At 60.2% G+C, this 10721-nt stretch overlaps 1 protein-coding gene across 1 annotated transcript; it reads right to left on the reverse strand.

The window, feature by feature from the left end:
- Positions 1–579: 579 nt before the first annotated feature.
- INSRR (insulin receptor related receptor) lies at positions 580–10465 on the reverse strand. The gene is made up of 21 exons (XM_041397219.1): positions 9919–10465; positions 8431–8743; positions 8203–8345; positions 7917–8061; positions 7620–7834; positions 7424–7550; positions 7073–7311; positions 6821–6988; positions 6525–6714; positions 6359–6400; positions 5985–6232; positions 5736–5872; positions 5169–5331; positions 3868–3976; positions 3686–3756; positions 2890–3119; positions 2701–2811; positions 2442–2601; positions 1299–1428; positions 1095–1229; positions 580–962 (listed from the first exon to the last, which is right to left on the reverse strand). The coding sequence occupies exons 1-21, from the start codon at positions 10457–10459 to the stop codon at positions 692–694; spliced, it is 3888 nt and encodes a 1295-aa protein (XP_041253153.1). The 5' UTR covers positions 10460–10465; the 3' UTR covers positions 580–691.
- Between the last annotated feature and the right edge of the window lie 256 nt (positions 10466–10721).

Raw genomic sequence — 10721 nt, forward strand, 5'->3', positions numbered from 1 at the left:
CACATCCTCCTAAATTCCACTGCTTTGACGTTTTTCTCTAGAAACGCCCCCGGTTTGGGCACCGCAGGGCAAAGCCACAGGACGCAGATAGGGCTGGGGGGGGTGGGGAGTGGGAAGCCCCTTGTGCCGCCCCCCCCCGCGACCCCCCCCAAACCAGGCACTGCCAGAGTTGAGCTTCATCCCCTTTATTCGTGCTCAGATTAGGCAGTGACACCCCTTCCGTGGACCAGCACGGCCTCTGGGAAGAGACATCAGGGCAACCCCAGGCTTCTCTGAGACCCGTGACTCAGTTTCCCCACCTGGGAAAGGTGTGGGGATCACAGGGGTCGCTGACCTGGGGAGCGATGACAGGGGCAGGTTGATGGGGGACCCCAAATGCCAAACCCTGCTACCCATTCCCATACCCACCTTATCCCACCCCCCCAAAAAAAGTAAGGAAAAATGGGTGTTCTCCTCCCAACCAGCAGCCCCCCACTCCCTCCCCCCATCTCGGAGCGCCCCCAATTTATTTTCAGGGGAAATGCATCCCACAGACCATCCTTGCCTTGCTGCCACCCTCCTCCCAAGGCACCCACTCCTTGGCTGGGCCCTCGGAAGCAATAAATAATGCGGGGGGCTCCCAGCAAGCAGGGGGTGGCTGGAGAGGGGCGTGGGGTGCAGAGTCCAGCGGGGGTCCGAGGACACCCTGGGGTCAGAGCGAGGCTGTCCCGTTGGGGAGCTGCCCTGGGCTGTGGTCTCTGCGTGCGGGCAGGGGGGACGCGGGGGGCTCATCCTCCTTGGGGGATGGATCTGTCTCGGTGCTGGAGGGCTCTCCCGAGCCGTGATGGCCGTTCTCGGGGCTGTAGAAGAAGGAGAGGGTGCGGAAAGCAGGCGCCATGTGGTCCTTGATGCGCTCCAGGAGCTGCACGAAGGAGGGGCGCTGGCGTGGGTTCTGCTGCCAGCACAGGCACATCAGCTCGTGGCTGCGGAGAGAGGGCACCCGCTGGCTTTGGGGGGCTCCCAACAGCCCTCCCAGCACTTCAGAGAGCACGATTTCCCCTGGCAGCCTCTCCCACAGCAGGGTGGGGGTGTCAGGGGCTGTCCCCAGCACTCACAGCTCCTCGGGGCAGTTCTCGGGCCGCTCCAGGATGCCGTTGTCCATGACAAAGCGCAGGACCTGCTCGTTGGACATGCCCTGGTAGGGCTGCTCGGCCAGCGTGGCGATCTCCCACAGCACCACCCCGAAAGACCTGCCAGGACACCGCTGCTCAGCCGGGGGATCCCCAGATCCCCCCGGCTCTGCCCACCCCAGCACCCACCAGACGTCAGACTGCGTGTTGAAGATGCCGTCCTTGAGCGCCTCGGGGGACATCCAGCGCACGGGGAGCAGCCCCTTGCCCCCTTTCCGGTAATAATCCGTCTCATAGATATCCCGGGTCATGCCAAAATCTGGCGGAGGAGGAAGAGGAGGAGGAAGGTGTGGGCAGCAGGAGACAGGGCTGGCACCACCACTGCCCACCCACTGTTGCCCTTTGCTGACCCAGGGATGGGGCAACTGAGAGGTGTTTTAAAAACTTGGATTCTATTTTCAGTCTCATGAGAAGGGTGAGACAATACAGATGTTATAATTCATGCCATTACAATCAGAAGCTAATGATTTCTTAATTACAATATACTATAAGTGTTTCTTGGCCTATCAGCTTTAGCTACACTATGTTGTAAATGCCTTACAGTAATCATCTAAAATTACTCTTTGTGGGTCCTGCTACAATGCATCTTTCATAGTTCTATTTCTCTAAAGTATCTAGTCTTATTTGTAAGGCTATCTTTTGAAACTTGTTTCTAGTTCAATTTTTCTCTCTACAATGTCTGTCTTATTCTATGGTATTTCTAAGGTAGTATCTTATCTCAAGGTTTGTATACAGATGCACACGATGTGAGTCTTCTCACAGAATTCACAGAATCACTGGGTTGGAAGAGACCTTCAAGACCATCGAGTCCAACCCAGCCCCAAGACCTCAACTAAACCCTGGCACCCAGTGCCACATCCAGGCTTTGTTAAACACATCAGGGATGGTGACTCCACCACCTTCCCAGGCAGCCATTCCAGAACTTTACCACTCTTTACATGAAAAACTTTTTCCTAATATCCAACCCTTGGTGAAGCTTAAGGCTGTGTCCTCTGGTTCTGTCAGTTCCTGGAGAAAGAGCCCAACCCCACCTGACTACAACCACCATCCAGGAAGTTGCAGAGTGATGAGGGCACCCCTGAGTCTACTTTTCTCCAGGCTAAACACCCCCAGCAGCCTCAGTGGTTCCTCTCAGGGTTTGTGTTCCCAGCCCCTCTCCAGCCTCGTTGCCTCCTCTGGACGCGCTCAAGCATCCCCACATCCTTCCCAAACTGAGGGGTCCATAAATTTTTGTCACAGTCTGAGAATTTTCTGTACATTTCTCACTCCCACCTCCAATCTTGACGGTGAAGTCCTCGGACACCATGCAGTTGCGGGCAGCCAGGTCCCGGTGCACGAACTTGTTGGCGCTGAGGTAGGCCATGCCGTCGGCGATCTCGCCCGCCATCTGGATCATGTCCTTCAGCGACGGCGGTGGCAGCCCGGGGTTGTTCTGCACCGTGCACAGAGTCAGGGCTGGGGCAGGGCTACGCCAGCACCCCCCTGGAGCAGGGTGAGTGTCCCTTCTCCTGGCACCTGACCAGCCCCTCACCTCGGCTTCAGGCCTGAGTGAACGCAGGTAGCTCTTCAGGTCCCCACGTGTCATCAGCTCCATGATGACCAAAGCTGGCTGGCCCTGGGATACCACGCCCAGCAGACGGACCTGCAGGGACAAAGAGGGCTGGCGTGTCAGTGGCCAGACCCGCCATGTCCCCTCCCTCCCCCTCAGCTGCCCACCTACCACGTGGTGGCACTTGAAGGCTTTCATGACGGAGGCCTCGTTGAGGAACTCAATGCGCTCCCGCATGGTGGCCAGCTCGTTGACAGTCTTCAGGGCCACCTTGGTCTCCTCTCCCTCCGTGACCAGCCCCAGGGCCACCCCCTCATACACCATCCCAAAGGAGCCCTGTCCCAGCTCCCGGATCACTGTGATCTTCTCCCGGGACACCTCCCACTCATCAGGCATGTACACTGTGGGGTGAGTGGGGATCACCCCGTCCCCGTCACTGTGACTAACCCCATCTGCATCCCCATCCTCATCTCCATGTCATCACCATCCTAGTCCCTGTCCCCATTCCCATCTCCATCCCATTCCCATCCTCGTCTCCATCCTCATCCTCATCTCCATCCCTTTCTCATTCCCATCTCCAGCTCATCACCATCCTCCTCCCTGTCCCCATCCCATCCCATCCCATCCCATCCCATCCCATCCCATCCTATCCCATCCCATCCCCATTCCCATTCCCCATCATCTCCACCCCATCACCACCCTCCTCCCTGTCCCCATTCCCATTCCCATTCCCATTCCCGTTCCCATTCCCATTCCATCATCTCCATTCCATCACCACCCTCCTCCCTGTCCCCATCCCATTCCCATCCCCACCTCCATTCCCATCTCCATTCCCCTCATCTCCATCTCCATTCCCACTCCCATACTCATCTCCATCCCACTCCCATCCCCTCCAGCGCGATCCCAGTGCAGAAAGGGCTCGGTGGCCCTTTGGGGTGGCCCTGCCTGTCCCCACATCCCCACGTACTGTCCGAGGCGCTGAAGTACTCAGGGTTGACGGAGGCGTAGAGCGTCCCGCTGGGGTACCCGTCATGGTTCCTGCCAGGGGTGGGCAGCGCTCGGAGCTGCTGCCTCCCCCCAGCCCTTCCCAGGCCTCGTTTGGCCAGACCCCAGCCCAGCCCAGCCCTGGGGGGAGAGGGGGGTCGTTACCTCTTCTTGTTGTAGAAGAAGACAAAGACGGCCAGGCAGGAGATGAGCACCATGAGCACCACCGGCGTGACGGTGAGCAGGACGTAGAAGCTGCTGGACTCTTCCTCAGCTGCCAGGAGCAGGTGACCATGGATCAGGGTCTGGGCACTCATCCCAGCTCACATGGGACACCTTCCCACCCCTGAGCTGGAGAGGGGGAGCCTCCAGCTCCCCAGACCAGCAGCACCCTCTGATCCCTGTGTGCCCCTGTCCCAGAGCATCCCTCCACCCTTTTGTCCCAGTGTCCAACTCCCCACTCCCCCAGCTCCTCAATCCAGCAGCATCCTTGGATGAAGGATGGGAAGAAGACCCATCTGGCTGAGCAGAGGTCTGTGGCTGGAACTGGGGGAGAAAGGAGAGGTTTTGATCTTTGGAAGAGGGAGCAGGAAGTTCAGGAGGATCTGAGGGAGCTCAGGACAAGAATGAAAATTAGAAGGGCCAAAACTCAACTAGAACTGAATCTGCCATAAGAGACAATAAAAAATGTTTCTATAAATCCATTAATACCCAAGGGAGAGCTGAGAAGAGAGTGAGTGCTGGGTACCCTGAGAGACTTCAAGTCCTGGGGTCAGTTTTGGACCCCACATGACAAGAAAGGGGTGCTGGAATGTGACCAGAGAAGAGATGAGAACTGGGAAAGGATCTGGAGCACCAGAAGCACCTGAGGGGGGTGGGGCGATCTCATCCTGGAGAAAAGGAGGCTCAGGGGGGACCTTCTGGCTCTGCACAACTGCCTGACAGGAGAGGACAGCCAGGTGGGGATAGGGATCTGCTCTCAGGGAACAGGGACAGGACCAGAGGAAGTGGCCTCAAGTTGCACCAGGGGAGGTTTGGAGTGGATATTGGGGAAAACTGGAAAGCATTGGAGCAGGCTGCCCAGGGCACTGGTGAAGTCTTTGTCCCTGGGGGGATTTAACAGAGGTGTTGATGTGGCACTTGGGGACATCGGTCAGTGTCAGCCTTGGCAGTGCTGAGGGAACATTTGGACTCGCTGGTCTCGGAGGCTTTTCCAACCCAAATGATTCTGTGACTCTGTGATGCTCCAGTGTCTCAGGCCAGGATCATCCCTCAACCCCTCAGCTTCCCAGTCCAGCAACCACTCCCACCTTCAGCAGCCAGGCCCAGCAGCATGCCCTGATCCCACAGGTCCATCCCAGCAGCACAGCCCAATTCCCCAGAGAGCCCCAGCTCCCCGACCCCACAGCTGCCCCCTCCCTGCCCGCCAAGGTCCCTGTTGATGTCCCCCTGTCCCCTGCAGGTACCTGGCCCCAGGATGTAAAACTTGACCAGTCCCGTCCACGAGCCGTTGCCAGCCAGCGAGGTGGCCCGGACCTTGGCTGAGTAGTTCCCTGGCTGGAGCAGAGCCAGGTGGACACCCCCATACTTGGAGTAGCGGTGGCGTGAGACGCAGACAACAGTGGTGACCTCCTGGAGGGGACAACGTGAGGGCAGCAAAGGGGTTTCATCCCCCCCAGCCATGTGTAAGTCTTGGGAGAGGGATGGGATGGAGATGGAGATGGAGATGGAGATGGAGATGGAGATGGAGATGGAGATGGAGATGGAGATGGAGATGAGGATGGAGATGAGGATGGGGTGGGATGGGATGGGATGGGATGGGATCGGATGGGATGGGGATGGGATGGAGATGGGATGGAGATGGGATGGAGATGGGATGGAGATAGGGTTGGGATGGGATGGAGATGGCGAGGAGGATGGGATGGTGTGGTGTGGTGTGGTGTGGTGTGGTGTGGTGTGGCATGGCATGGGTGCTGTGTCCCTATAACCAGACCTGGCAGGGCTGGGCAGGGGATGCCACAGGGGGTTCTCACCTCACTCTCCCGGCTGTACTTAATCTCATACTTGAGGATGAGCCCGTTGGGGTTCCTGGGCTCTTCCCAGCGCAGCAGGACACTGTTCTTGCCAGCCGGCTCCCACGTGACGTTGCCAGGAATGTTGTCAGCTTGCACTGGAGAGAGGCACAGAGGGAGTCAGCTCCTGGGGGCATCACCCACTGCCAACCCCCATCTCAACAACATCCCAGCACGGCCGGGTTGGGTTTGGAAGGGCTGGGGACGCACGCTCGGGCATGGTCCTGGCGAACACGAAGGTGGCGGCGCTGCAGCCCACGGTGTGCGCGGCGTGGTTGCAGGCGTGGATGTCGATGCGGTACTCGGTGAAGTGGCGCAGCCGCGACAACACCGCCCGGTCACGCACCACCTTGTCCTCGAAGATCTGGAAGTCAGGCTTGGGCTCGCCTCCCGGGCGGCTCGGGGCCAGCGGCTCTGCTGAGGAAGCGTTGGCCGCGGATGTGACGGCCACCACGTCCCTGCGCTGCTTTGGGGTCCTGCAGGGCATGGGGACAGGAAGTGGTGGGGAGTTGAGGTGCTGGGGTTGTCCCCCAAAATTGGTCAGGGGAGGGGGGATCCCCCAGGATGGTGTGGTCCCAGCTCACCTCTGTGGGTTCTTATTGATGGATGTCACCTTCCAGGGTGGCCTGACACAGTAGGAAATCAGTTAAAGGGTCTGCCAGGAGCAGCCACTGGACCCCCCCACCCAGGCAGACCCACGCACCCAGCTTGAGGGAGCCCCCCAAAGCAGGGAACCCCCCCAGATGGCACCTGGGGATGGTGATGGAATTGTGGAGGAAGTTCTCAAACTTCTTCTGGAAGGACTCGGCCTCGCCCTCCATGCGGAGCTGCCCGTCAGTGGGGCGGCAGGGGCAGCACCTCTCCTCCGCATCCTGCTCCCCCTCGGGACCATCCCCAAAACCAAAACGCGTGTCTGCGCTGCTGGTGGGCAGCTTCAGGCCTGTGGGCAGCAACGGGCAGGGCTGGCAGAGCCTGGCTCAGTGGCACCACCCTGGTTCCCCTGGTGTTGCTGGCTGCTGCGCTGCCCCTGCCCTGCCTGGCCTCACCTTTGTGGCAGTAGTCGTTGATGTAGAGCTCCATGTCCTCGGCCAGCTGCTGCCACAGCACCAGGTAGTAGACGATGTTGCCGTTGCGCTGCGTGGGCGGTTTCCAACGCACCACGATGTGGGAGGAAGAGTTGGACATGGAGATGACATCCCGGGGCACCGTCGGAGCTGGGATGACACAGGGGTGGTCAGTCTTTCCTGAGGGTGGGGGGATTCACCAAGGGCATTGCTGGCCCCCTGCCAGCCCCTTACCCGCTGGCATGGTGCGGATGTAAACCACCTCGCTCTGTGCCCCGTAGTTGCGTCCTTCCTCGGCCGTGGTGAGCGTGATGGCGCGCACAAAGATGGCATATTGGGTCCAGGGACGGAGGTTAAGCAGTGTTACCCCTGGCTCCTGCTCGCTGCTCAGGGGTAGATCCACATCCAGCACGTTCCAGCTCTGGGCCCCACAGGCATCCTGCCCCACGTACTCCGACACGTTCTGGAAGGGTCTGTCCCAAACCAGACATCAGGGAGGGTCCCGAGAGCATCCAGCAGGGACAGAGGACACCACAGGCTAACATTCCCAAACCCTCCACAATGGGGACAAGAGGCAGCACTTACGACTCCTTGTAGTAGACAATGAAGCTGAGGAGGTCCCGGTACTCGGGGGGCCGGTACCGCTCCCACTTGAGGAAGATGCGATCGGACTCGGTGACGTTGGAGATGAAGCGCAGGGTCTGGGTCTTGCCTGTGGGGAGGAGGCAGGGCTCAGGCAGAGGGTCGTGGCACTGCTGGATGTCCCCATGCCCGTACTCACAGGACGCCCGGTCCCCGTTGGTGCGGGGGTTGATCTCGGCTTTGTTCTGCCGGCCCTTGGTGCCTGTCACCTCCTCCATGCGATAGATCTCGGCCAGGCACAGCTTGGGATTGAATGCAAAGTACATCTTGCCCACGGGGATGGAGAGGATGTGGTGGCTCCAGTCCCAGAGCTGCTGCAGGTTCTGGTTGTCCAGGACGTACAGGGTGTAATTCCTGGGGGAGGAGGTGTGGATGAGGCAGTGGGCAAGGGAACCTTCAGGGCCACATGTCCCCCCCAAACCCACACCATCCTCACCCATCCACCATGGAGTCACCGCGGATCAGTTTTAGGTTCTTGAAGAAGGACAAGGAGACGAGGGCAAAGGAGTGCTTGATCTTCAAGAAGCCCGTGATGGTCTCAATGAGCCCCAGGCTACTCTGCAGCTCTGAGGCCAGATTATCTGGGAATGACACACTGTGTGAGCTCAGGGAGAAGGGCACCTCCCCATTAATTCACTCTGCAAGGCAAACCACCCCCCTTCCTCCACCCCCTGCCCTCCACAGCAGCTCTCCCACCCAGGGTGGGTTTGCCAGGCACTCACAGCCCCGGCGGATGTTGAGGATGAGGTTCCCCTCGATGAGGGTGCAGCCCCCCAGCTCCTGCGCCGCCTGCATCGAGTCGATGGTTTTGGTGCCCACCTTGCACTCCTTGGGACACAGCCCCTCACACTTGTGGCAGAACATGCTGCGGGCAGGGTAATGGAGACAGGACATGAGCCAGCCAGCGCGCCACCGCTGTACCCGTGCTGGGGCACCGGGGACACCCCCACCTGCTCTCGTTCCTGGTGTATCCCGAGGGACACTCGGACAGGCACTGCCGCTGGTGGATGACGAACTTGGAGGCGTCGCGGGGGTTGTCGGAGACCTTGCGGAGGCTGGCGCAGTACTCGGCGGTGACGCAGCGCCAGCCCTCGTACTCGTAGGTGCGGGGCGGGCACGAGGGCAGGCAGTGCCCGTTGAAGTGGAAGTGGCGGCAGGCGACGCAGGCCCGTCTGTCGTGGGGGCGGCCGCAGCCCCCCAGGCACTCGGCGTGGCAGCACTCGCCCGCTGCCGTGCACGCCGAGCCCGCGCCGCACGGGCACACTGAGAGGGGAGACACGGCGCGTGGGCACGGAGCCCAGCCTCGGGCTGCACGGCTTGGGATTGGGGTCAGGGGGGAGAGGAGACTGGTGGGATGGGCTCGGGGGGCTGCTGGCATCCTCCAGGGCTCGGGGAAAACAGGAGGGAGGGTAGGGTAGAGAGATAGATGGAGGGAGGGATGGGGGGATGAAGGGATGCAGGGAGGGAAGGATTCAATGATAGAGGAATGCAGGGATGGAGGGAGGAATGGATGGTGGGATGAAGGGATGCAGGGAGGGATGTGGGGATGGATTTGATGATGGAGGAATGCAGGGATGGAGGGAGGAATGGATGGTGGGATGAAGGGAGGAATGTGATGCAGGGATGGAGTGATGGATGGTGGGATGAAGGGATGTAGGGAAGGAGGGACATGGGGGTGGATTTGGTGATGGAGGAATGAAGGGATGGAGTGAGGGATGGTGGAATGAAGAGAGAAATGTGATGCAGGGACAGAAGGAGGGATGCTGGGATGTGGGCATGCAAGAATGGAGGGAGAAAGGGAGGGATGCAGGTATGCAGTGAGGAATACAGGGATGGATTGATGGAGAAGTGGATGGAGGCATGGCAGCACTGATGGAGGGGTGCCCAAAGGGATGGAGTAAACGGATGGACAGCTGTGTGATGAGTGAGGCTGGCCAGGCAGGTGGGTTGATGGGTGGCTGAGTGAGCAGCTGGATGGCTGGATGGGGAGCTGCATGGAGGGACAGCAGGACAGATGGATGGACAAGGTGGGGCTCAGCCCATGCTGAACCCCATCTGCCCAGTGCAGCCAGACCGGGGCCACAGCTGAGGTTGCAGCCCTGATAAGGATCTGTGTTTATAGTACATATTTCATTACCAGCTCTCCTGTTTACAGAAAACGAGCTCAGGAGGGGCCTGTATTTACCTCGCCGCTGGGAAAACACAGCAGCCAGGAGCTGGCCTCTCCTCGGAGGATGATACAGCACGGATCTGGTTACCCCACCGTGCTGCCTGCACAGCACACTCCCAGCAGCAGGGGAGCCACGGCCACACGCCGGCTCTGCCATTCCCAGGTGGCCCCACCAGCCTCCTCCAGCACCCTCCCCGTTTGCCCCACAGTGCAAACAGCACCATCCCAGAAAAGCAGCACAACCAGACCCCGTGCCAGCAGCACCCACCTTTCTGGCAGTAGCTGGAGGTCCAGCAGCGATAATCCAGCTGTCCGTTGACGCTGGTCTGCACACACGGCTTCTCCACATCCAGGATGCCCGGGCAGACGTCGGCACACTCTTCAGCCAACTTATTGCCGACGATGTAGGTGCTGTCCCCGCCGTCGGGCAGCAGCAGCCCCCAGTCGATGGTGGAGAGGTGGCAGAGCTCCTGGTTGCGCTCAATGCGCACCGAACCGCGGAGGATGTGGCCCAGGCTGTGCAGCCCCACGTCCCGCAGGTGCGGCATCTCGAAGATGACCAAGGCGTAGCTGAAGAAGAGGTTGGTGCCGCGGATGACGGAGAGGTTGGGGAAGAGATCCCGCAGGCTCTCCAGCCCGTAGACGCGGAAAAGGAGCAGATACTCTGTGATCATGAGCAGGCGAGGGAAGCTGAGCCCCCGAAAGTCCTCGGCGCCCGTGGTGAACATCAGCAGGATCTGCAGGTTGCCTTCGATGATGGAGCAGTTCTCCAGCTTCCGCAGCTGGGAGACGTCGTTGCGGATGTCCATGCTGCCGCAGACTGGGGTGGCGAGAGGGGGACCCCATGGGCAGCAGCAGGGAGGGGGCAGCTGCCCCCACTCCCACCCAGGGACCCCCAGGTGATGCTCGGGGGGAGTTTAATATCCTGGTGCTGCCTGTCAAGCGTGGCTGGAATTGGAGACGCGAGCGGCTCTGGCAGCAGCCGACACGCCGCGGCTCTCCGGGGCACGGCGTGTCCGTCAGCAGCGATGCTAACGAGGCCTGGCAGGCTGCCCTGCCCCACGTCGGCCC

Source organism: Onychostruthus taczanowskii, unplaced genomic scaffold (assembly GCF_017590055.1).
Source record: "Onychostruthus taczanowskii isolate IOZ18803 unplaced genomic scaffold, ASM1759005v1 scaffold138, whole genome shotgun sequence".
Classification (NCBI taxonomy): domain Eukaryota; kingdom Metazoa; phylum Chordata; class Aves; order Passeriformes; family Passeridae; genus Onychostruthus; species Onychostruthus taczanowskii.